We start from the raw sequence: 27344 nt of genomic DNA on the forward strand, positions 1-27344 counted from the left end.
GTTTGAGCCAATATAACCCATCCCTGGTGTGAATTCAGCAGTGTCTGCTTACCTCCAGCTTTTGCAGCCCCCTTTTTACATGCTCTGTCTTACCCTTCAGCTCCCAGAATTTTCAGGGGTCTTGCCCCAGTTGTACAAATTCAGTCATCGTGATGAACAGGAGTCTGCTGCCTTGCAAACACTATCCATCGTGGACGTTGGGTTCTGGGAAAGCTGGGTGTAACAGCAAGCTCAGGCTACATAACAAACTACCAGGGATGGGGTGACATCAATAGAAATGTATTTTCTCACACTTCTGGAGGCCAGAAGCCCAAGATTGAGGTGTGAGCAGAGCTAATATCTCCTGAGGCCTCTCTGTGACTTCAGCATGTGGACTTTGGGGGATACAAGTAGTCCATAACACTGGGAGAAATGACCATTTCTCCTTTATACCTTTTTAGTAACCATTCTGCTTGCTGGGTGGACACTCTCGTGGATACACTCCATCAGTGAGCTGATAAGGTCATACCTGATGTGGAAGCACTTAAGATACAGGGAGAAGGGAGCCCCATCTTGGCCTGCAGCTGGTGAAGAGGGAATTAGGAGAAACCTCTCTGGAGGTCTCCTTGGCATGTGGCTGAGCCTTCCAGCCGCACATGACTTCTGTCCGATATCTCCACCCTGAAAAAGCGTCCTCCAGAGCGTGGCCTGTGCACCATGCAGAAGGCATGTGGCTCCAGTGCACGCCTGGCGGGTGCATCTAGGCCCTTGCCTGGTTCTCCCGCACTCCCCGCTGCCTGAGGGTGTCCCTGCACAGAAGGCCGACAGGAGCGCCTCTCCGAGGCCAGGGTGATGGAACTCCTGAGCTCGTTTTGTTCTTCCCATGCCCTCCTGGCTGAGGCACTGCCCTGCGCCACAGCTCGTCCTTTCACTTGGCTGCATAGGCCAAAGCCCCCTTGCCCGCTGCCCCTCTCGAGCCCACCACCCCACTGCAGCACACCGTTAGCTGATGAGCTGTGCCTCCAGGCTGTCAAGGGTTGGTGGTGTCCCTGTCTCTGTCCAGGCTGTCCTCACCGGCCCGGACCACTGTGGCTGTCTCCTCACTGCCCCATGTGCCTCCATGGCCAGCCCCCGTGGTCCTTTCTTCCCTAGCTTCTGTGAGCTGGTCTTGGGAAGTCAGTGAGATTAGAGTTGTTCCCATCCTTCACATAGTCAATGGCTTCTCATTGCACTTGGAATAAATACGAACTCTTTACTATGCCCTGCAAGTTTTTATAGGCCCTCTCTTCTCCCAGGTGTCTTTTGTCCCTCTCCCTTCCTGTCCCTAAGCCAAGACCCATTGCTGCCTTTCTGTCCCTTGAACAAGCCAAACTCATTTCTCCCTCAGGGTCTTGATGCTTCTAACGCTGTCTCTGGGATGTCAGAAACCTTCTTGGGACATCTGCCTAGCAAACGGCAGCTGGATGGTCCTGCTGAGCTTGGGAAGGGGACTCTGTATGAGCATAGTGACTGACAGATGGGCGGACCGGTTGTCAGGTGGGTGAGTGGATAAGTAGATGGGTGTGTGGATGTGTGCATGGGCCGGTGGATGGAAGGAAGGATGGATGGGTAGATGGACGATGGGTACCAGACTAACATTCCTTGAGTCAGTCCTTGACGATGATGAATGATGACTCCCTATTGGCACATTCTGTGTGCTGAAACATAAGATTTTAGTTTACACAGCAGTAAGTTGAATGGGCTTTCCTTGTCTTACTGTGATGGCCTTGCATTTAGAATCAAGACATAAATGTCTCAGTAACTTTGGCCACGTGGACTGGTTTTCCAGTGCTGGAGCTTAAACCTGGTAAAAGAGCTATGTTGCTGTCCCATGGTTGGTCACTGCTCTTCAAATTTGAGAGTCCTCATTGAGGATTGCGTTCCAGGAGGCTCCGGAGGCAGAGGCCAAAAGGTGCTCTGTGGGGTGGAATGGGGTGGAATGTGGCAGCCATGGGCGCCGGCAGATTCCATCTTCACTGCCGCCTTCCAGCCGTTTCCACTCCAACCTGGAGTGGCTGCTGCCAGGAGGCTGGTGCTGCCCTGCAGCCTTGTGTTTTGTCAGGACAGATGGGAGAAGAGTGGGGAGACGGAGAGCCACAAAATTGAATCCATATGAAGTTGAACTCTTTAGGGAAAAATGCACTTTATTACAAAATTCATCAAGAACTTTAGCACACAGAGGGTCACTTTCCTGTACGTCTTCCGCAAGGTGACTTGGTTTACAGAGAATGCAAAGACTGATTATTTTCATTTATTCAAAAAGCTTCTTACAAGTAGATTTTCAAAGTAAGAGATTTGCCATCCAAACCTTACCCCTCATTTATTGCTTTAGGGAAGATGATTGCTTTTCCTGGCCTTCAATTATGTTAGGGACAATTGAGGGTGTCCATTCTGAATTGCTCTGCTGGGAAGTTAGGAAGCTCAGGCTCAGATAACAAGGCCAAAGGCCAGCGTGGAAGCGCTTCCAAGCTGCGCCCTGCACCCGGCAGGCAGTGCCCAGCACAGAGCAGTTGTGTCTGTGCACAGAGTCCTTGCAAACATACCTCCATCATCCCAGAAACGAGAAGCTGCAGCCTGGGAAAACACTGTGCCCAGGGCCTGGGGGTGTCTTTTCACATGTTTATAACTACTATTTTCTTCACGTATTTATACCCATGTGGCTTTAGGAAATGCAGAGATGACAGGCTACCACAGGCTTGTTTACTTGCTGGTTTGGTTTTGGGGCTTCACGTTATTTGGAAGGAAACACTTTAAGGCAGGAGCTGGAGGGTTACAGGGTTGGGGGCTGGGGAGAGGTCCTCAGAGCACCCACGTGGAGGAAGAGAGCGCAGGCAGAGGAGGGGCCATGGGAGCTGCAGGAAAGGCACCGAGAGCGAAGGAGGAAGCAGGGGCCCGGACTGAACTCAGGCCCTGGGCAGGGAGCAATCCTCTGCGGGCAGCACATTTGAAAGGCAGCTCCTCTGGTCAGATTCTGGTCAGATTCTGAAGAACGTTTGCACCCTGGCAGCCGGCGGCTGACTTGGCTTTTGTTAGAACAAGCAGGGTGCCCTCCTTGAGGGTGGAGAGCCTTCCACAGCTCACTCCCTCTGCTCTGTGCCCTCTTGCTTCTCTCTTTCCAAAGCTGACTGCTGTCTTCAGAGCTTTCTCCTAAAAGCCAGAGCACACCAACACCCATCATCTCCTGGGTTCTTCCAGCCATGCTGCCTTCTGTGCTGTGTCTTAGGGCCGTTTGCTGCGCGTTGGAGCTGAGAGGGCCTGGGCAGAACCCGCTCCGATGGCCCGCCGATTTCAGGGCTCCTTCACTAACACTGTTGGACTGGCAAAGCGTGGGCGGTTCAACTAAAAGAGCCCTTTAATTCTTGTCGGCTCTCTGGCACATTGTCTGGTTGAGGTGGTTATATGGCGACTCGAACAGATTCCTGAGCCATCAGGTCCTGGCTCCTGTGTCTCCTAATGGGACCTAGCATGGTGTCCTCCATCCCGGTTTAGTTGCCTTTCTTACCGATCACGAGTGAAGTTAGGTGTCTTAATGAAACCCGCGTATTAGCCCATGTCAAAGCAAAAGCACACCTCATCTGTGAGCTGCAGACAGTGCCTTAGTTCCTCCCCTGTGGGAGCTGCAGCCACAGTGGCATGGGAGTGGCCTTGCAGGGTGGAACAGATGACACGTTCTCTCAGATGTGAAGCCACAGTAGACTGAAAACGGGCCTCAGAGACACAAGTAAGTAAGGCGAAGGGTGGGTGAGGTGAGCATGAGAGAGAAGAGGGCGGGGGCGCCCATGCGGGAAGGTGCTGCAGTACACGGGTGCATCCACTGGGCAGTGGGGCGCAGGGACATGAAATGAAGATCATTGTGCGACTGCAGGTGGGGTTAGGCAGGGTCAGCATGGGACTCTGCAATCAACCAGATGCCTCACACATCCTAGAACTTCGGCAAACGCTTTATTTGGTGTTGGGTGGTTGCTCCTGGTGAGTGTGTCATAAACCCAAGATTACAGGTAGACGCAAAATGAGCTGTGGGTTGGTTTTCCCCTTCATTGTGCCATCTGGCTTAATATGGCTGGGGACTTGAACCTTGTATCACTTACCCTATGTGTGCCATGTCTGATACCTAGCATAGTTAAATGGGTGAAGCTGCATAAAATTTGTGTAGTTAAGTTTTTCTGTGTCCCTTTCCACTGTGAAATATAAAGAGGAACACACGTGAGTCTTTGGGGGATAAGTATAAAAGCCTTGGGAACATTCCCCCTAAAGTCAGGCATCGTCGGTGAAGCAATATGAGGAACCAGGGAGCCTGGAGTCCCAGGAGTCAGAGTCTGCGGAGCCTGCATGAGCTTGCCTGTCAGGAGGCAGCAGGCACAGACAGGCCAGCTGTGGAGAGCGTGGCTAGACACCTCTGCGCCGTAGGCAGCATGACACGGGGGCTGCGGCAGAGCGGGGCTGCAGGTCCCTGAAGGAGCACGCGGCATGTGTTGGCAGCTGCCACCACACCGAGGGCAGCAGGCAGAGAGCTGGGTAAGAGCCCTCTGTGTGTGTTCTGAGGGCATCTCCTCCAGCACAGAGAGGAGGAGACATGCATGGTCTCCTCATGCCTTTGCTTTTGGCTGGCGTTTGTATGGGCAGATGGCTCTTTTGTTCTGTCGTTAAGAGCAGGGTGCAAGCTCATTGCGCTGGATGACATCTGGGGAGCTCTGCAAAATTCTCCTTGATTACTTTTCTGTTGGAATGGGAGAAATACTGCAAGTCAGGGTTGAGATTCCAAGCAGGGGCTCTGCGTGTGTGCACATCTGTGTGCGGTGGGTCTGTGCCCATCCTGGTGGTGTGCGTGTAGATACCTGCAGTTTCTGCAGCTTTGTTTTTCCCAGTTAGTTGAAAGTGCATTGAAACTGGAAGGCAGTGCCTCTCACTTCTGCAAGCCGGGGAGCACTGGTGTGACTGGCAGCCTTGGTATGCAGGAGCATGTTCCTCCGGAGATCTACAGTCCTGCCGCCTTTCTTCCCTGCAGAGGGTCACAGCGGGGTGGGGGGAGGCTGGCTGGAGGACAGCATTGCATGAAGCCCCATCTTGTCTTTTTGCCTTGCCTTTGCTGTGTCTGTAGCTGTAAGAAATGAACATTTTCATGACCAAGATGTGGACTGTGGATACTGAGAAGAAATGGTGAGTCAGCCACATTGAAAAGTTAGGGGGGCAGGCAGGAAATCAGGTGTGTGTGTTTAGCCATGGGAAAAACACTCTGTGGGTAAGTTTACATACAGCCTGCTATAATTGGAATGAAAAACCTAAATGGAGAAAAGGGAATCAGTGTGGACCTGAGCAGTGTTTGATTCTTGGATTTTGCTCTCTGTGGTGTGATTGACAGGTTAGAGGTGTATCTTTATGTGTGGGTTTTGCTGTATGAGGGCTGTGGGATTTTTTGCTTTTTATGTTGTGATAAAGGAAACATTATTAAGTATGGCCACATTTCTACATGATTGATGTGCCTTTGCTTAAGTGAAGGGTGCTTGTGTGTGTGTGTGCGCACACATGCACACAGGGAAGCTGTTATTTTCTCAAGAAAGTTGCTTCATGATGTGTGTGTGCCCATGCACACACATGCACATAATTTCGGTCTGCATTGACCAACTCACGTGGACAGGAGTCATGTGCAATTCATGTGTAGTGGCCGTGTTATTACGTACAAAGGTAAAAAGGAAAAGGGGTTTGAGGACCGGTTTTTAGAAATCTACCTGGCAGCATTTATAATTACCTTGCTGCCTGACATGTTCTCTGAAAACTTACTAATTTAAATTTATACCTTCTGTATTTTAACATGTCACATAAAATATCTGAAGATTTGGCACTGATCTGATGAGCGGTTAGCATATTTCTTCAAAGTAGAATCTCTGAGGGCATATTGTATAAATATTTTTTGTAATTACATTGCAGAAAACTATTCCATGCGTGGTGGAAAGAAGGGTATATCTGTGTGTGATTTCTATTTTTTATTTTGGTATCATTAATCTACAATTACATGAGAAACATGTTTACTAGACTCCCCTTTCACGAAGTCATCCCCCCAAACCCCATTACAGTCAATGTTCATCACGATAATAAGATGCTGTAGAGGTGGAATCATGGGAAGATGGTGGCGTGAGTAGTTCAGAGGAAGTCTCTTCCCCAAAACATATATATTTATGAAAATACAATAAATACAACTATTCCTAAAAGAGACACCAGGGGTTGCAGTACAATAGCCAGGATACATCAACATCTGTGAGAACTCAACATCACATGAAGGGGATAAGATACAAGCCGCAGCCAGGCGGGACACAAAAGATCCCCCACCCCAGAACCCAGCGGGAAGAAAGGAGTTGGAATGGGGAGGGAGTGAAAGTCCAGGACTGCTAAACAACCAGCTCTAGAAAAACTGTACCCGGAGCGCAGACACAATGTGCATGGGGTGCTGGATATTAGAGAAACAGAAAAGCAAAACCTATGGGCAGGTCCCTGTAACTGGCACCCCTGAGACAAAAGAAAAGCACATTCTTTCTGCAAGTCTTAAAGGGACAGGGACCCCATAGCTAGACGAAGTTGTTCTAGCACAGTTAGGCAGCAGCTGGGAATGCCAGGGAACCTTAGGCACATTAAACCCTGGGGAGGCAGCGCAGCTCTGAAGCCCCTCACAGCACTAAGCAGCCTGCCAGATGTTCCTCCAAATAGCACGGACCCTGAAACACCGGCCCAGAAGCAGGAGAGTGGCAATGCGGGCCAGGGGTGGCAGTGCAGGAAGGGACAGGTAGCAGATCGCATGCACCAATGGCACCAGAGGGAAGCAGGCCAGGCTTGGGCAAGCACGCAGCAACGACAAATGAACATCCCAGGTGTGGCTCACATGCACTGGCAGCAGTGGAGCCACAGGAGCCAAGTAGAGGCCAACGAGGGAGAGCCCCACGTGAACCTGCAGGGGAGCCAGAGGGAGCAGGCACACACCCCGTAGCCAAGTGGAATCCCAGCCCAATGCACAGCCACCCAGGCCTAACCCAAAGGCTGCTGCTGGCACACAGCTGCCCAGCATGGGTGCCGCTATCTCGGAGGACCACATCTGGCATGCCTGCTGCTCCCCGCAGGGCTCTGTGCTGCTCTGATGGAGACCCTACCCACAGGAGCTTAGGGACGAACCTGGTGGCTGCACCAGGAGTGCGGGTAAATGACACAGGCAGCGGAGAAGGGCAAGGCATACAGCAAGCAGGAAAGGACTTTCTTCTCCCAGCTGACACACCCACAACCTGCCTACAGCCACTGCTATCACCATGAAAAGGCAAAAAAAGGAAGTCCAGTCCAAAATAGTTCAGACAACACCTGAGGGAGGATCTGCAGAGACAGACCTAACCAGTCTCCCTGAAAAAGAACTCAATATAAAAATCATAAACATGCTGACAGAGCTGCAGTGAAATATGCAAGAGCTAAGATGTAATCTCCGGAGGAAGATAACAGACGTCCAGAGGGAGATTACAGAAGTGAAACAAACTCTGGAAGGATTTATAAGCAGAATGGATAAGATGCAAGAGGCCATTCATGGAATAGAAACCAGAGAACAGGAATGCATAGAAGCTGACATAGAGATAAAAAGAACTTTAGGAATGAAACAATATTAAGAGAACCATGTGACCAATCCAAAAGGAACAATGTCCGCATTATAAGGGTACCAGAAGAAGAAGAGAGAGAAAGGGGGATACAAAGTGTCTTTGAAGAAATAATTGCTGAGAACTTCCCCAACCTGGGGGAGGAAATAGTTGCTCAGACAATGGAGGCACACAGAACTCCTGAGAGACTGGATCCAAAGAGGTCAACACCAAGACACATAATTATTAAAATGGCAAAGATTAAGAACAAAGAAAGAGTTTTAAAGGCAGCTAGAGAGAGGAAAAAAGGTCACCTACAAAGGAAAACCCATCAGGCTATCATCAGACTTCTCAACAGAAACCTTACAGGCCAGAAGAGAATGGCATGATATACTTAATGCAATGAAACATAAGGGCCTCAAACCAAGATTACTGTGTACAGCATGAATATCATTTAAATATGAAGGAGGGATTAAACAATTCCCAGACAAGCAAAAGTTGAGGGAATTTACCTCCCACAAACCACCTCTACAGGGCATCCTACAGGGACTGCTCTAGATGGGAGCACTCCTAGAAAGAGCACCGAACAAAACACCCAACATATGAAGAATGGAGGAGGAGGAATATAAGAAGGGACAGAAATAATCATCAGACTATGTTTATAATAGCTCAATAAGCGAGTACAGTTAGACGTTAAGGTAGTAAACAAGCTAACCTTGAACCTTTGGTAACCACGAATTTAAAGCCTGTAATGGCAATAAGTAGATATCTTTCAATAGTCACCGTAAATGTAAATGGACTGAATGCACAAATCAAAAGACACAGAATAATAGAACGGATAAAAAAGCAAGACCCATCTATATGCTGCTTACAAGAGACTCACCTCAAACCCAAAGACAAGCACAGACTAAAACTCAAGGGATGGAAAACGATATTTCATGCAAACAACAGAGAGAAAAAAGCAGGTGTTACAATACTAGTATCACACAAAATAGACTTAAAAATAAAGAAAACAACACAACATAAAGAAGGACATTATATAATGATAAAGGGCTCAGTACAACAAGAGGATATAACCATTATAAACATATATGCACCCAATACAGGAGCACCAATATATGTGAAACAAATACTAGCAGAATTAAAGAAGGAAGTAGAATGCAAAGCATTCATTTTGGGAGACTTTAACACACCACTCACTCCAAAGGACAGAACCACCAGACAGAAAATAAGTAAGGACACAGAGGCACTGAACAACACACTAGAACAGATGGACCTAATAGACATCTATAGAACTCTACACCCAAAAGCAACAGGATACACATTATTCTCAAGTGCACATGGAACATTTTCCAGAATAGACCACATACTAGGCCTCAAAAAGAGCCTCAGTAAATTCCAAAAGATTGAAATCTTACCAACCAACTTTTCAGACTACAAAGGTATAAAACTAGAAATAAATTTTACAAAGAAAGTACAAAGGCTCACAAACACATGGAGGCCTAACAACACGCTCCTAAGCAATCAATGGATCAATGACCAAATTAAAATGGAGATCCAGCAATATATGGAAACAAATGACAACAACAACACTAAGCCCCAACTTCTGTGGGACACAGCAAAAGCAGTCTTAAGAGGAAAGTATATAGCAATCCAGGCATATTTAAAAAAGGAAGAACAATCCCAAATGAATGGTCTAATGTCACAATTATCGAAATTGGAAAAAGAAGAACAAATGAGGCCTAAGGTCAGCAGATGGAGGAACATAATGAAGATCAGAGAATAAATAAATGAAATTGAGAAGAATTAAACAATAAAAAAAAAATCAATGACAACAAGAGCTGGTTCTTTGAGAAAATAAAAAATAGATGAGCCTCTAGCCAGACTTATTAAGAGGAAAAGAGAGTCAACACACATCAATAGTATCAGAAATGAGAAAGGAAAAATCACGATGGACCCCACAGAAATACAAAGAATTATTAGAGAATACTATGAAAACCTATATGCTAACAAGCTGGGAAACCTAGGAGAAATGGACAACTTCCTAGAAAAATACAACCTTCCAAGACTGACCCAGGAAGAAACAAAATCTAAACAAACCAATTACCAGCAACGAAATTGAATCAGTAATCAAAACACTACCCAAAACAAAAACCCCCGGGCCAGATGGAATTACCTCGGAATTTTATGAGACATACAGACAAGACATAATACCCATTCTCCTTAAAGTTCTCCAAAAAATAGAGGAGGAGGGGATACTCCCAAACTCATTCTATGAAGCTAACATCATCCTAATGCCAAAACCAGGCAAAGACCCCACCAAAAAAGAAAAGTACAGACCAATATTCCTGATGAACGTAGATGCAAAAATACTCAACAAAATATTAGCAAACCGAATTCAAAAATACATCAAAAGGATCATACACCATGACCAAGTGGGATTCATCCCAGGGATGCAAGGATGGTACAACACTCGAAAGTCCATCAACATCATCCACCACATCAACAAAAAGAAAAATAAGAACCACATGATCATCTCCATAGATGCTGAAAAAGCATTTGACAAAGTTCAACATCCATTCATGATAAAAACCCTCAGAAAAATGGGAATAGAGGGCAAGTACCTCAACATAATAAAGGCCATATATGATAAACCCACAGCCAACATCACACTGAACACCGAGAGACTGAAAGCTTTTCCTCTGAGATCAGGAGCAAGACAGGGATGCCCACACTCACCACTGTTCTTTAACATAATGCTGGAGTTCCTAGCCATGGCAATGAGACAAAACAAAGAAATAGAAGGAATCCAGATTGGTAAAAAAGAAGTCAAACTGTCACTATTTGCAGATGACATGATATTGTACTTAGAAAACCCTAAGGACAACACTCCAAACCTACTAGAGCTAATATCAGAATTCAGCAAAGTTGCAGGATACAAAATTGACAAACAGAAATCTGTAGCCTTCTGTACACTAACAATGAACCAATAGAAGGAGAAATCAGGAAAACAATTCCATTCACAATAGTGTCAAAAAGAATAAAATACCTAGGAATAAACCTAACCAAAGAAGCGACAGACCTGTACCCTGAAAACTACAAGTCACTCTTAAGAAAAATGAAAGAGGACACTAGCAAATGGAAACTCATCCCATGCTCCTGGCTAGGAAGAATTAATATCGTCAAAATGGTGATCCTGCCCAAAGCAATACACAGATTCAATGCAATCCCTATCAAATTACCAAAAACATTCTTCAATGAACTGGAACAAATAGTTCAAAAATTCATATGGAACTGCCAAAGATCCCGAATAGCCAAAGCAATCCTGAGAAGGAACAATAAAGTGTAGGGGGGATCTCGCTCTGCAACTTGAAGATCTTCTACAAAGCCAGAGTAATCAAAACAATTTGGTACTGGCAAAATAACAGAGCCACAGACAATTGAAACAGAATACAGTCTCCAGATATTAACCCAAACATATATGGCCAATTAATATATGATAAAGGAGCCACAGACATACAATGGGGAAGTGACAGTCTCTTCAACAGATGGTGCTGGGAAAACTGGACAGCTACATGTAAAAGAATGAAACTGGATCACTGTCTAACCCCATACAGAAAAGTAAACTCCAAATGGATCAAAGACCTGTATGTAAGCCATGAAATCATAAAACTCTTAGAAAAAAACAGGCAAAAATCTCATGGACATAAACATGAGTGACTTCTTCATGAACATATCTCCCCAGGCAAGGGAAACAAAAGCAAAAATGAACAAGTGGGACTATATCAAGGTAAAAAGCTTCTGTATAGCAAATGACACCATCAATAGAACGAATAGGTATCCTACAGTATGGGAGAATATATTCATAAATGACATCCGATAAAGGGTTGACATCCAAAATACATAAAGAGTTCACACACCTCAACAAAAGAAAAGCAAGTAATCCAACTAAAAAATGGGCAGAGCAGCTGAATAGACAGTTCACTAAAGAAGAAATCCAGATGGCCAACAGGCACATGAAAAGATGCTCCACATTGCTAATCATCAGAGAAATGCAAATTGAAACCACTTGACATATCACCTCACACCAGTAAGGATCGCCACCATCCAAAAGACAAACAACAACAAAGGTTGTGGAGAAAGGGGAACCCTCCTACACTCCTGCTGGCAATGTAAACTAGTTGAACCCTTGTGGAGAGCAGTATGGAGGTTCCTCAGAATGCTCAAAATAAAAATACCATTTGACCCAGGAATTTCACTTCTAGGAATTTACCCTAAGAATGCAGCACTCCAGTTTGAAAAAGACAGATGCACCCCTATGTTTATCGCTGCACTATTTACAATAGCCAAGATATGGAAGTAACTTAAGAGTCCATCAGTAGATGAATGGATAAAGAAGATGTGGTACATATACATGATGGAATATTACTCAGCCATAAGAAAAAAACAGATCCTACTATTTCAACAACATGGACGGAGCTAGAGGGTATTATGCTCAGTGAAATAAGCCAGGTGGAGAAAGACAAGTACCAAATGATTTCACTCATCTGTGGAGTGTAAGAACAACGGAAAACTAAAGGAACAAAACAGCAGCAGAATCACAGAACCCAGGTATGGACTAACAGTTACCAAAGGGAAAGGGACTGAGGAGGATGGGTGGGAAGGGAGAGGTAAGAAAAAGAAAGGGGGTATTAGGATTAGCATGTATAGTGCGTGGGGGGCAGGGGAAGGACTGTGCAACACAGAGAAGACAAGTAGTGATTTTACAGCATCTTACTACCCAGATGGACAGTGACTGTAATGGGGTATGTGGGGGAACTTGGTAAAGGGGGGAGCCTAGTAAACATAATGTTCTTTATGTAATTTTAGATTAATGATAACAAAATTTAAAAAGTATTAACATGTACATGCAATTGTGTGTGCATAGGAAATAATCTGGAAAGATCTGTAGTAAATTTTTAACAGTACTTACCCCTGATGAGTGGCTAAGGGAAGTTTCAAGTTTTACATTGTTTCTTTGATACTGTTTGAATTCACAATGACAAACACATATAACTGTCCTGAAACCCACAGTAAAGCATATTTTCTAAGGAAAAAAAAAGATGCTATAGAATCACTGCTTGTCTTCTCTGTGTTGCACAGCCCTCCCCATGCTTCCCCAACATTATACATGCTAATCATAATGCCCCCCGTTTTTTCCCTCGCCCTTATCCCTCCCCACCAATCCTCCCGAGTCGCTTTCCTTTTCATAACTGTTAGTCAATTCTTGGGTTCTATGATTCTAGTGCTCTTTTGTTCCCTCAGCTTTTCATTGTTCTTATACTCCACATATGAGTGAAATCATTTGGTACTTGACTTTCTCTGTCTGGCTTATTTCACTGGGCATGATACCCTCTAGCTCCATCCATGTTGTTGCAAATGACAGGATTTGTTTTCTTATGGATTAATAGTATTCCATTGTCTATATATACTGCATCTTCTTTATCCATTCATCTAGTGATGGACACTTATGTTGCTTCCATTTCTTGGCTATTGTAAATAGTGCTGTGATAAACATAGGTGTGCATCTGTCTTTTTCAAACTGGGCTGCTGCATTCTTAGGGTAAATTCCCAGAAGTGAAATTCCTGGGTCAAATGGTATTTCTATTTTGAGCATTTTGATGAACCTCCATACTGCTTTCCCCAATGGCTGAACTAATTTACATTCCCCCCAGCAGTGTAGGAGGGTTCCCCTTTCTCCACAGCCTCACCAACATTTGTTGTTGTCTTTTGGATGGCGGCGATTCTTACTGGTGTGAGGTGATATCTCATTGTGGTTTTAATTTGCATTTCTCTGATGACTAGTGATGTGGAGCATCTTTTCATGTGTCTGTTGACCATCTGAATTTCTTCGCTGGAGAACTGTTCAGCTCCTCTGCCCATGTTTTGATTGATTGATTTGCATTTTGTTTGTTGACATGCATGAGCTCTTTATATATTTTGGATGTCAACACTTTATCGGATCTGTCATTTACGAATATATTCTCCCATAATGCAGGATACCTTTTTGTTCTATTGATGGTGTCTTTGGCTCTACAGAAGCTTTTCAGCTTGATATAGTCCCACTTGTTCATTTTTGCTTTTGTTTCCATTTCCCAGGGAGATATGTTCATGAAGAAGCAGCTCGCATTTATGTCTAAGTGATTTTTGCCTATGTTTTTTTCTAAGAGTTTTATGGTTTCATGACTTACATTCAGGTCTTTGATCCATTTTGAATTTACTTTTCTGTATGGTGTTAGACAGTGATCCAGTTTCATTCTCTTACATGTAGCTGTCCAGTTTTGCCAACACCAACTTTTCAAGAGGCTGTCATTTCCCCATTGTATGTCCATGGCTCCTTTATCGATTTTTATTGACCATATATGTTTGGATTAATGTCTGGGGTCTCTATTCTGTTCCACTAGTCTGTGGCTCTGTTCTTGTGCCAAACCAAATTGTCTTGATTATGGTGGCTTTGTAGTAGAGCTTGAAGCTGAGGAGCGAGATCTCCTCTGCATTATTCTTCTTTTTCAGGATTGTCTTCACTATTCGGGGCCTTTGGTGGTTCCGTATGAATTTTTGATCTATTTTTTGGAGTTCATTGAAGAATGTTGTTGGAATTTGATAGGGATTGCATCAAGTCTGTAGATTACTTCAGGCAGGATACCCATTTTGACAACATTAATTCTTCCTAGGCAAGAACATGGGGATGAGTTTCCATTTGTTCGTGTATGATTTAAATTTTCTCAAGAATGTCTTATTTTCAGGGTAAAGCTCCTCACTTCCTTGCTTAGGTTTATTCCTAGGTATTTTATTCTATTTGATGCTATTGTGAATGGAATTGTTTTCCTGATTTCTCTTTCTATTAGTTCATTGTTAGTGTATAGGGAAGCCACAGATTTCTGTGCATATTAATTTTGTATCCTGCAACTTTGCTGAATTCAGATATTAGTTCTAGTAATTCTGGAGTGGAATCTTTAGGGTTTTTTATGTACAATATCATGTCATCTGCAAATAGTGACAGTTTAACTTCTTCTTTACCTATCTGAATTCCTTATATTTCTTTGTTTTGTCTAATTGTCATGGTTAGGACCTCCAAAACTGTGTTGAATAACAGTGGGGAGAGTTGGCATCTCTGTCTTTTTCCCAATCTTAGAGTAAAAGCTTTCAGCTTCTTGCTGTTAAGTATGATGTTGGGTGTGCGTTTATCATTTACAGCCTTTATTAAGTTGAGGTACTTTCCTCTATACACATTTTGTTGAGAGTTTTTATCATGATGGATGTTGAATTTTGTCGAATGCTTTTTCAGCGTCTGTGGAGATGATCATGTGGTTTTTGTCCTTCTTTTTATTGATACGGTGGATGATATTGATGGATTTTCGAATGTAGTACCAGCCTTGCATCACTGAGTTGAATCCCACTTGGACATGGTGTATGATCCTCTTAATGTATTTTTGAAATTGGTTTCCTAATATTTTGTTGAGTATTTTTGCATCTATGTTCATTGGGGATATCTGTAAGTTTCATTTTTGGTGGGGACTTTGCCTGGTTTTGGTTTTAGGTGATGCTGGCTTAATCAAATGAGTTTAGGAGTATAATCTCCTCTTCTATTTTTTGGAAAACTTTAAGGAGAATGGGTATTATGTCTTCTCTGTATGTCTGATAAAATTCTGAGGTAAATCCATTCTACCCAGGAGTTTTGCTCAGGTAGTTTTTTTTTATTACGGCTTCAATTTCATTGTTGGGATTTGATCTGTTTAGATCTTCTTTCTTACTTGGTCAGTCTTGGAAGGTTGTATTTTCCTAGGAAGTTGTCCATTTCTTCTAGGTTTTCCAGCTTGTTAGTGTATAGGTTTTCATAGTATTCTCTAATAATTCTTTGTATTTCTGTGGGGTCCATCGTGATTTTTCCTTTCTCATTTCTGATTCTGTTGATGTGTCTTGAGTCTCTTTTTCTCTTAATAAGTCTGAATAGGGGCTTATTCTGTTTACTTTTTCAAAGAACAAGCTCTTGGTCTTTGATTTTTTTCTATTATTTAATTCTTCTCAATTTTATTTATTTCTTCTCTGATCATTATTATGTGCCTCCTTCTGCTGCCTTTAGGACACCTTTGTTCTTGTTTTTCCAATTTCAATAATTGTAACTTAGGCTATTCATTTGTGATTGCTCTTCCTTCTTTAAATAGCCCTGGATTGCTGTGTACTTTCTTCTTAGAACTGCTTTTGCTGCATCCCACAGAAGTTGGGGCTCTGTGTTGTTGTCATTTGTCTCCATGTATTGCTTGATCTCTCTTTAAATTTGTACATTGATGCTTTGATTATTTAGGGGCATGTTGTTAAGCCTCCATGTGTTTGTGAGCATTTTAGTTTTCTTTGTACAATTTATGTCTTTTTATGCCTTTGTGGTCTTAGAAGTTGGTTGGTGGAATTTCAATCTTTTGGAATTTACTGAGGCTCTTTTTGTGGCCTATTATATGGTCTATTCTGGAAAATGTTCCATGTGCACTTGAGAAGAATGTGTATCTTGCTGCTTTTGGGTGTAGAGTTCTGTAGATGTCTATTAGGTCCATCTGTTCTATTGTGTTGTTCAGTGCCTCTGTGTCCTTACTTATTTTTTGTCTGGTGGATCTGTTCTTTGAAGTGAGTGGTGTGTTGGAGTCTGACGAAATGAATGCATTGCATTGTATTTCCTCCTTTACTTCTGTTACTATTTGTTTCAGATATGTTGGTGCTCCTGTGTTGGATGCATATATATTTCTAATGGTTATATCCTCTTGTTGGACTGAACCCTTTATCATTATGTAATGTCACTCTTTTCTCTTGTTAATTCCTTTGTTTAGAAGTCTATTTTGTCTGATACTAGTGCTGCAACACCTACTTTTTTCTCCCTGATGTTTGCATGAAATATCTTTTTCCATCCCTTGACTTTTAGTCTGTGTATGTCTTTGGGTTTGAGGTGAGTCTCTTGTAAGCAGCACAGAAATGGGTCTTCCTTTTTTATCCATTCTATTACTCTGTGTCTTTTGATTGGTGCATTCAGTCCATTTTCCTTTAGGGTGAATTAAAAGACATGTACTTATTGCCATTTCAGTCTTTAGATTCGTGGTTGCCAAAGTTTCAAGGTTAGTTTCTTTACTATCTAACTGTCTGACTTAACCCGTTTTTTGAGCTAGTATAAACAGTCTGATGATTCTTTATTTCCCTCCCTTCTTATTCCTCCTCCTCTATTCTTTGTATGTTTGGTGTTTTATTCTGTGCTCTTTTTTTTGTGTTTCCTTTGACTCCTTCTGTGAGTAGTTGATTTTATTTTTTGCCTTTATTTAGTATGTGTTTGGTCTGCTTTCTTTGCTATGATTTTCTCTGGTGACATCTATTTATCCTTAGGAGTGCTCTCATCTAGAGAAGTCCCTGTAAAATACCCTGTAGAGGTGGTTTTTGGTAGGCAAATTCCCTCAACTTTTGCCTGTCTGGGAATTGTTTTATCCCTTCTTAATATTTAAATCATAAATTGTGCTGGATACAATATCCTTGGTTCAAGGCCCTTCTATTTCATTGCATTAAATATATCATGCCATTCTTTTATGGCCTGTAAGATCCCTGTTGAGAAGTCTGATAATAGCCTGATGGTTTTTCTTTGTAGGTGATCTTTTTTCTCTTTGGCTGCGTTTAATACTCTGTCCTTGTTCTTTATCTTTGCCATTTTAATCATTACGTGTCTTGGTGTTGACATCCTTTCGTCCCTTGTGTTGGGAGATCTGTGGGCTTCCATGGTCTGAGAGACTATTTCCTCCCCCAGTTTGGGGAAGTTTTCAGCAATTATTTCTTCCAAGATACTTTCCATCCCTTTTCCTCTCTCTTCTTCTTCTGGTACCCCTATAATGCAGATATTGTTCCATTTGAATTGGTCACACAGTTCTCTTAATATTCTTTCACTCCTCGAGATCCTTTTATCTCTCCTTGCCTCAGCTTCTCTGTATTCCTGTTCTGATTTCTATTCCATTAACAACCTCTTCTACCTCATCCAGTCTGCTCTTAAGTTCTTCCAGAGATTGTTTTATTTCTGTACTCTCCCTCCCAAAAATTATCCATTAGGTTTATATATTTCTCTGCAGGTCCATCAGCATGGTATGATCTTTATTTTGAATTACTTTTCAGGAAGATTGGTTAAATCTGTCTCCCCAGGCTCCTCCTCAGGGGTTATTTATGTTATTCTTGTATCAAATTATTCTGCCTTTTCATGGCAATAGAGGTAGTCTTGGGCAGTTGGCACATGTGTCAGCTGGGAGAACAAAATCCCTTCTTGCTTGCTGGTCACCTTCCTCACCTGCGAGTATGGCGTTTCCTAGCAGCTTGTGCCCAGCACATCTGCACTTACGGGGCCTCTGAGTCTCGCTAGGTGGCTGTGGATGATACTCTGGGCAGTTCTCCCAGGCATCTCCCCTGCTATGGTGAGGCCATGCTGGAGGGGGAATGGACAGGAGGCTATCTTTCACTGTGAGGGGCCTCAGACCTGCCCTGCCTCCCAGGGGGCTGGAGTGCCTGGACTTCCCTGGTGCTCAGCTGTGTGTGCCAGGAGGCTGTGGTCTAGTTGTGAGGCCCCTGTCCCTTTGAGACTTTCAAAAAACCATTGCTTTTCTTTTGCTCTGGGGCGCTGGTTGCAGGGAACTGCTCGCAGTTTTTACTGTTCCATTTCCCTGATATTTAGCACACCATGTACTATATGTCTGTGCTCTCAGCGCGGATGACTTGGGCTGGTTATTCAGCAGTCCTGGGTTCCCACTCCCTCCGAGGAGTTGGGGTCAGGGGCATGCTCAGGTCCTGCCAGGCCACAGCTTGTATCTTACCCCCTTCATGAGGTGCTGCATTCTCGCAGGTGTAGATGTAGCCTGGCTGATGTACTATATCTTCTGGTCTCTCTTTTATGAATAGTTGCATTTGTTGTATTTTCAAAAATATATATGGTTTGGGGAGGGCATTTTGGTGCTCTACTCATGTCGCCATCTTGGCTCCTCCCTCTGCCTCTGTGCTTGTTTTTGTTATGCATAGTGGAAAAAACATTTTTCACTTTCTCCATTTCTTCCCTGGTCTATGTCTGTGTCTCTGACACACACATAAGAAAAAGTAGCTTTTTCCTTAAGAAAAAACATTCACATGGATATTTTCATTATGAAACCCATGAACAAAACATAAATACATGAACAAAACACACAAGCAGTTTTTTACGAAAAGTACTTGAAATAGCCATATGTGTTGCTGTCAACCATTGAGGTCACATTAGGCTTCTCTTGCCTAGCTGGGGTGACGGGTGCCTCTACAGATGTATGCTGAATGATGCTTTTTTGCATGGACAGGCTGCTTCCCCAAGGTACATGGTGCACCTTTGGGTTTTAGTGGAATATAAGGAAGCTAGTAGTTCCTATGGCTTTTGGTGGCATCTGCTTTACTCTCAGAACCTTTAGTTCTTTATCTCTTGATTGCATTGGCATTCAAGAAGATCAAAGTGGGGAAGTAGACGTGAGCTGGTGTCTTCTGTCTTCCAGATCAACTCGTCTTTCCCTGGTTGCTGGACAGAAGCATGTTTCCTAACTGGCTCTTTTTCCAGCGGGTTACATAGTCATCATTGCTGGGAGGCTTAGACACATCCCTGGATGTCTGAACAGATCCTACAGTCATTTAGCTTTGTCCTTTAAAAAATACTTCTAAAATAGTTTATGTATTCACAAAATCTTTTCACATCTGTATCTTGGGCCTTATGATACAGGTATGTTGATTCTACAGGCAGCATGCTGGGGCCTAAGAAATTGAATTCGCACAGCCTTTTCATGGAGAACCCGTTCATGTGACATGACTGGCTTTTTATCTGGAGGGTTCCTGCTAATTTGTACATCCTCTGATGTGGAAAGGTCTTACAAGAAAGTACAGCCTGAATGTCGACTGGTCACAAAGTGAAACCTATCCTCTCATTGACTTTCCCACCCCAAGTCCAGTGTGCTGACAATGCAGAGAAGAGGTGACAATGTGGGCTCCCAGAGAGGTGCAATGCCCGGAACTTGCACTTGGGGTTAAGCAACTTGGGGACATGTGTCAAAAGGCCTGTGTGGGGATGACTTGCAGGCTGCATAACTTTTCTGGCCCTCCTTTACTGTCCTTTAAAAATGGAGTTTGGTTAAATTGCATTCTAAAAAAATTGAGTCCTAAGGTCTTTCTTAGCCATATTGGTTTTGGATTCTCAGGGAGAGAAGCCAGGGACTTGAATTCCCTTAAAATCACACATCCAGATCCATGGGTTATGTGTTTTACTCATTTGCTATCATGGTTCATGTGAAAACATGTTAACATGAGAGAGACACATGTGTGTTATTTTTGAGATGCGTTTACAAATAAAATGGGCTCTTGTCAGCAGACTCTGCTTTCTGCCCACAGAGCTTGATTGATACCATGGTAGCGGCCTTGGCAGTTAAACCTACTTAGGTTTTCTGTGCTGAATAAAGCCTCACTGAGTCAGCTGCTGACAGCAAATTCTATTGGATACAATGTACATAAAATCTGTTATTTAATGACTTTGTTAAAACGTCCAGCCAGTGAAGCTGTCAACATAAGTGGAGGCCATGAAAGATTGCATAATTAGAAATTCTAGGAAGATTCTAAATGCTCATACACATGTGCATGCACATGTGTGTATTACATATACATCCATATACATAGACATATGCAATGGCATTTATGTAGTAATAAAGGATATGTATTTCTTTGTGCAATAAACATTTGAAACCTATTGGGGGAAATAATCCATTTCTAAATGTGGTTTGGCTGAGCAACAATAATTAGACTATCTGAGGTGTGGAGTTTTCAGTATTTGGGGTCATGTGCAGTTGTGGCAGCTGAAGCAAATTATTCTCTTAATTTATGAAGATGATACGCTATTCTAACTATAGTTCTATCTCTTTTACCAAAGAATTGCCTCAAATTCAAGTGGCTCCTTGTTTTATAAGCTTGACATATCTTTTTGAGAACTGGTATTCATTCTAATCTGGAGGTGGTGCAGCTTCCTAGGTTGTGGCATACAGCTAATAACATTTCCTCTTTTTAAGTAAGTTTAACTAGCTAAAACACTATTGAAAATTTAGGGAAGTACTGGAAAGCAGAATGGAGATACTAAAAATCTCCCTCACTGTCCAAAGAAGCTGTGAAACAGGTGTGTATCCACTTCAGTTCTTTTTTCAGAACAGTGTTAATCTTTACACATGGGACCACACTGTGCATATTATACATAAGCTGCATGGCATCCTAAGACTGAACTGCCCAGTAGAGAGATTACAGACTTTTAGAATTGCATCCAGTTTCACAAATAATAACACTGCCATGAACATCTGGTCGTGAAATATTTGTGCTCTTATGTGCTCATTTTCTTTAGGATTAAATTCTAGACACGGATTTGCTCAGCAGGCTTTTGGGAAATATCCCCAGGTGCCCTCCATAAAGTGTGTACTGTTCATACCCTCCCCCCAACCACCTTGGACAGTGCTCATTCTCCCAAAACTTTGTCCATCTGAGATATCTAAGATAGGCATTATCACACATATTGTGTGATAGGCAAAAAAGTCATTTCAGTTTTAGCTTGCACTTCCTCTGTGACAAGCAAAATTGTCTTTGTTGTCTAGCCATCTACATATTTTCTTTTCTGCATTACTGTTCACATCTTGTTTTTTCCTGGTGAGGAAGCCTTGCTTGATGTTTGTTAGATTACAAGTAGATGCCCAAAGTGTGTTGTGTGCTTTTCAGACATTCATGGCTGATTAGGGCAAGATTTCTACAACACGTGTTTAATTGTCACATCATCACCCTCGCCAGATGGCTTTGTGCAGTGCATTTGTGTTCTGGTGGCTGCTGGCTCCTAGTACTTGTATGTGCTGTCAATATTTTGCACTGCAGAAAGAACACATAACTACCAGAGGCTCTGTGGGCATGAATTCACTGTGAGGTGTAGACCACCATCTGAAATACTCTACAGCGTTTTGCAAAGATGAAAATGCTAGGGGAGAGGAGAAGCCAGGTGTTTTGGATGAGCACCCAAGAAGTGGCATTATGGAGAGAAAGCAGGAGTCAGAGGACTATCTAAATGCCAGCTTGGGTTATGGGGCAGCTCCCTGAGGCACTGGGGGCTTCAGGCTGTTCACGGGCGAGGGGGCAGCATGGTGCTGTCCTCTGCATGGGGAGGCCACCTGTCTGTGCTCAGGAATCAAGACACACCCAGCTTCCCAGTAACACCAGCCTGTCCTTCCTCCTCCTCTGCTTAGGGCAATAGGAATCCCATGGTCACCGCTGAAGCACAACTACCGAAACCCCATACGTTCTGGGGTCTGCTCACTGGGCTCTTTCCCATGCTTGGGTCTTTCTACTTTTTCTTTATATTTTCTCTTGGGATGTTTTTAATGTTCAATTTCCTGCTCCTTTTGTTTTCTTTTGGTAAGCCACCTTGAAACATCTGACCATTCAGGGTATAAATATATACAAATAAAATAAAGAGGCCATATAACCATAGATATAATCACATCCCAAAGAGTAAAAGGGCTAATCATATATAACCTGTTAATGTTTTTATTGTTCTCATCATTTTATGGAAAAATTTACTTATTTCAAATTGCCCTAATGGGCAAGTGAATGTAACTGAATCTCGGTCGGATCTGTTTCTACAGTAGTTGCCCATGTGATGGTACATTGGAGGGAGAGAGTCAGGAGTGGAGATGGGCTGTCCACCACCATTGATGACAAAGTGGGGGCCCAGAATCATCTCCCAGGGCTGGCAGCTGCAGCACCCTGGACTTTTATGGGTGTGTGTGTGTGTGTTTGTCCTACGTTTTGATTATCACTAGATCAGAGGAACTATGCTCAGTGGACAAGTCTTCGAGTGACATCAGTATGTCCTCTTACTGGTTACAGAATTGTGTTTGCATGAGTTAGGTGCCATGGAGCCTGTGAAGTCAGGGCCAGAGTCTCTCTGGAAAGAGCTTTCTCTCTTTTGTTAGGCATAACACTGTATTAACAAGTTACCATAGAATAGGGGTTTAAACAGCTCACATTTGAGCAGAAGTCCCAGATGAAGGTACCAGCCAGTTAGGGTCCTGCTGAGACCCAGTTGCTGCTTGCAGATGGCTCGTTGTCTTGCTCACAGGGTGGAGAGCATCAAAGGGGAGTAAGCTATCTCTCATCTGCACACTCATTCCATCATGAGGCTCCACCTTCATGACCTGCTCAACTCCCAAAGGTCCTAACACCTGATTATATCCCATTGGGGGTTAGGATTTCACACAGGTTTTTTTTTTAGTGGGGGATGGGGTCCAGACATTCAATCCATAATGGAAGTGTAAATGGCTGTGATGCAGGTAGTCGGAAGGCCCAGGAGAATCTGTGAGCCTTGCCTTCCTGTCCTCCCTTCCTGTCCCCCCTCCTCCTTTCCTTTCCCCACTCCTCCCTTCCCATCCCCCTCCCCCTTCCTATACCCCCTCCCTTCTCGTCCCCCCTTCCCATCCCCCTCTCCCATTCCCCCTCTTCCCTTCCTGTCCCCCTTTCCATCCCCCCTTCCTTCCCGTCCCCCCTCACCCCTTCCCACCCCCTCCCTGTCCCCCTCCTCCCTTCCCATGCCCCCTCCCCCTTCCCATACCCCCTCCCCCTTCCCATACCCCCTCCCCCTTCCCATGCCCCCTCCCCCTTCCCATACCCCCTCCCCCTTCCCATGCCCCCTCCCCCTTCCCATGCCCCCTCCCCCTTCCCATACCCCCTCCCCCTTCCCATGCCCCCTCCCCCTTCCCATACCCCCTCCCCCTTCCTATACCCCCTCCCTTCCCGTCCCCCCTTCCCATCCCCCTCCTCCCTTCCCCTCTCCCCCTTTCCATCCCCCCTCCCTTCCCGTCCCCCCTCACCCCTTCCCACCCCCTCCCTGTCCCCCTCCTCCCTTCCCATACCCCCCTTCCCATCCCCCCTCCCTTCCCATACCCCCTTCCCATCCCCCTCCTCCCTGTCCCCCTCCTCCCTTCCCATACCCCCTCCCCCTTCCTATACCCCCTCCCTTCCCGTCCCCCCCTTCCCATCCCCCTCTCCCCTTCCCCCTCTCCCCTTCCCCCTCTTCCCTTCCCATCCCCACTCCCTTCCCATCCCCTCCTCCCTTCCTTGCTGTTTATCATGGAGCTTTTGCCTAAAGCTGCTGTGTGCCAGGTGCTGTTAGGCCCTGAAACACAGGGGTAGACCAGACAGAATGGGTGCCATCAGTCCGGCCAGGGGGAGCAACATGAAACAAAAATAACACAGATGAATTCAGTGCAATCTGGGGACTTATGTGAAGTCCTTGTGGAGGTTCAGAAGAAGAAAGACTTAGCTTTGTCAACAGGCCCAGGAAAGGCTTCATGGAAAAGGTTGCACTTCATTTGGATCTTAAAGAACAGGAATGGTGTCATTGGGGTGGATTCTGAAGAGTGCGAATCAAAGTGGAGATGTGGGAGCCGAGAGGCGTGCGTGACTGGGAAGGGCCTGACCTGACGCGTGGTAGAGGAACGAGGGTGCCTGAGGGGTGGCGGGTGGCTCCGGGGAGCGGGGCGGGGGTGGGGGGGGAGACTGGTTGGGGGGAGGATTATGCGTGTCTCTTTCTCATGCTGATTGTGACTAAAATGTGTGCATGTTTGTGACTCAGTAACTGAGGAGAGAGGAAGGTTAGAAGTGCCCACTGTGGGTCACCCCTCACACGGAACACTTCTTAACACTGGGCAAGCCACCACACCATGGCTTTGCCTTCAGAAGAGTGAATGTGCAAAGGCTGTAAAGGGATTCACTCTCTACTTTGTTGAAATGCGGTGTTTGTCCACTGTAATTGCGGTCTGGTTTGATTTGCAGTTTTAAATAATTTTAGCACAAACTTGGCCATGCTTGCAGACAAGAACTCTGGGTCGCTTGCAAGGGTTCCAAGCAGGGTGGTGCCGATGGCCGTGGAGCAGGGGCAGCGGCAGTGTACTCGGACAGGCTTGTGACCCGCAAGTCGGTGACCTGATGGCATGTGACCGGTGCTTGATGACACTGTGGTGGGGTGAGGGGAAGAAAGGGCCAAGGACGTGCTGTGCTGTGAAAACCACTTCGTCCGTAGCTAGATTTCTAGGCATTCAGTCCTACATTTAAAAAATATATATAACTAGCTCAGGAGAAGAGTGTGTTGGTATAGGGGACAGAGAATTAAGATGAAGCCAAATTCATGTTACTTATTACCTGTGCCCTAACATTTGTAGTTCTTCAGTTTTCATCAACAGTAGAGCACACCTAGTAAAAGTTACACAACGTACATGCTCCTAAAATTACTACAAGTTAAAGTGAAGCATCTGCTGTAATGAAATAATTACCACAGTGACTCAGATCTGATTTCCTTCTAATTGTAATGACGTGAAATGACGGTTAGTGGATCTCCACTCTGGTTCACACAAAGATGGGCACAAGAGACCACTGCTCCCACTAGCAGCCAAAAGGGGACCGGGAGGGTTATAAAATCAGAGCTTTAATGCCTCAGCAGACCCTCCCTGGTGTAAATGAAGTCTCTCCTATTCTCTCCCTTAACATTCTCTTCATACCTTCAGAGTGCAGTCACCAGCTCCATGGGGAGTTGGGAAGGAAAGGAGGATCCTGTAGTGTGTGTTGCTCACGTCATCCAAAAGAGGCAGAAATTTTCTTCTCTTCCCTGATGAAGATAATTATTAACCTCATTTACAAAGCAGCAGGGAACCAGTGATTACAGAGAAGTCCAGAAATGTTTAGTTGTGTGGGGAAAGTTCCTGTGAACAATGATTTCACAGGAAATCTAACTGCCTGCATCTCCAAAACAAACACACAAAAAAAAACCCCACAGCTTCCCTTACCATTCTACACTGTGATCAAAATTGGCATTGTATGTCTGATGGACGTGCAGGGGAGACCATGATGTAGTGCCCATGGTATTTGCCTGCAAGGCCCAGAAGATAGCCGGCTCCCGGCCCTCCGCAGAGGCGCCCAGCCCAGCCATGAGAGTGCGGAGACAGGGAACAATACAGGGGCTGCAGAGAGACCAGGCCTGTGGGCCAGGGGCGACCTGGAGGTGGGAGGCAGCAGTGCCGGCAGAGCCGAGGGCCTGTGTGCTAAGGAGCCAGCTGTGCCAAAGATGTGGAGGCAGCAGGCAGAAAGGTGAGCCAGAAATGAGCCCAGGGACATCACAGGGCTCGACATGAACAGAACAGGTGGGATCTAGAAATAAGCCTCCACCTCTCAGACGTGGAAACCTCAGTGAGACACGGGGCTGGCTGTCTCTGCCAAGATCAAAATGTGGATTGGAATAAGAGCAGGGTTGATGGGATTTCGAGAGCATTTGACATATATATGATGTATATTAACATTGTTATATATCACATATTTGTTATATATGACATTTAATATGTATCATACTTCATACATATGTTATATATTTGTGTACACACGTGTGTATACGTGTGTGTGTGTGTGTATTTTTTTTTTATCAGGGTTCTATCCTATTACAGGATGTCTGTGCAACTGAGCAGCCTGTAGCATGGCCTTTCCTCTTTGGATTAGATTTGTTTTGTTTTGCAATCCTATTGCCCACCTTGCATTCCCCACTTCCTTCCAAGTGGCCAGTCGAATGAAAGCAGGAGGACCACTGGGCTCCAGCCCTGGTGGGGGCGGGGGGGCTGCAGGTCTCCAGGAGCCTCAGCTGCTGAGAGCCAGCACGTCCTCCCTGCTCCGTGGAACCTGTTGTCACCGCGTCCCGCGTGAGCATGAGCAATCTAACCTTCACGTGCTGCGACTCGGGACGGCGGCTGCCTTCTGGTTTCCCTTGCACGGGGACCTCACTGCTCTAATGTATATGTACCCATGAGCACCTGCAGGAGGTGCTCTGTTGCTCTGGCTGGTAAAGTCCTTCAGTCTCCTTATTTTCTTGCTGGATTTTCCTATCACCGTTAACTTTATGCTTGAAAATTAAAAAAAGGAGTACATACACACAGGCACACATACAACATGCACAATACACATAAACATGAACACATGATCCACTTTATCCACAAAGTTGTCAGTTCAAACCTATTAGATTGCATATGACTCCAGCAGAATCAGAGATTCCCATTTTTGGACCCCTTTTCTGTGATTTCCTGAATTCTTACTACCTACAACAATAAAAACCAATTACTGGGGGAAAAAAGAACAATCAGTGGGCAAACATCTAGTAATGTATGCAGTTATGGGGTCACTAAGGTACATCTGTAAGCCACGTAATATTGTATATCAACTTTATTGCAATAAAAATTTATTCAAACAAATTAGTGGTTCTTTATGGCTTTGAGTTTACGGGTTTGGTGGTCGGGAACACATCAAGAAAAAAATAAGGGGCTAGGGATCAAATTTGGTCCAGAAATTGTGTGTATGTAAAGCTGACTAAAGTTAGATGTTGGGATGGAGGATGGCCAGCTGTGGTTCTAGAAGGGATCACACAGCACACACGACTTGCCTGGAGATCAGGCTGCCCCCCGGTCCTGCAAAGGATGCCCCACTAGGAAGATGCGAAAGACCTGGGGGTGCCTTTGGCCTGAGTCATTATCTCCTCAGGGCACCCCCCACCCCCGACCCCACAGATGAGTTCCTGTCTGTGTCTGGCTGGGTCTCAGCCATACAGCTCCTTTCAAGTTAATA

General features: G+C 44.6%; 1 protein-coding gene across 1 annotated transcript in view; it reads left to right on the top strand.

The window, feature by feature from the left end:
• Positions 1-27344, top strand: part of LOC130682119 (protein Shroom2-like) — a 70623-nt gene that overhangs the window by 8709 nt on the left and 34570 nt on the right. Inside the window, exon 4 of the mRNA XM_057496249.1 lies at positions 25653-25829. Coding sequence (XP_057352232.1) covers positions 25653-25829 — 177 coding nt within the window. The remainder of the gene's footprint in view (positions 1-25652; positions 25830-27344) is intronic.

The sequence above is a fragment of the Manis pentadactyla genome, chromosome Y, assembly GCF_030020395.1.
Source record: "Manis pentadactyla isolate mManPen7 chromosome Y, mManPen7.hap1, whole genome shotgun sequence".
Taxonomy (NCBI): domain Eukaryota; kingdom Metazoa; phylum Chordata; class Mammalia; order Pholidota; family Manidae; genus Manis; species Manis pentadactyla.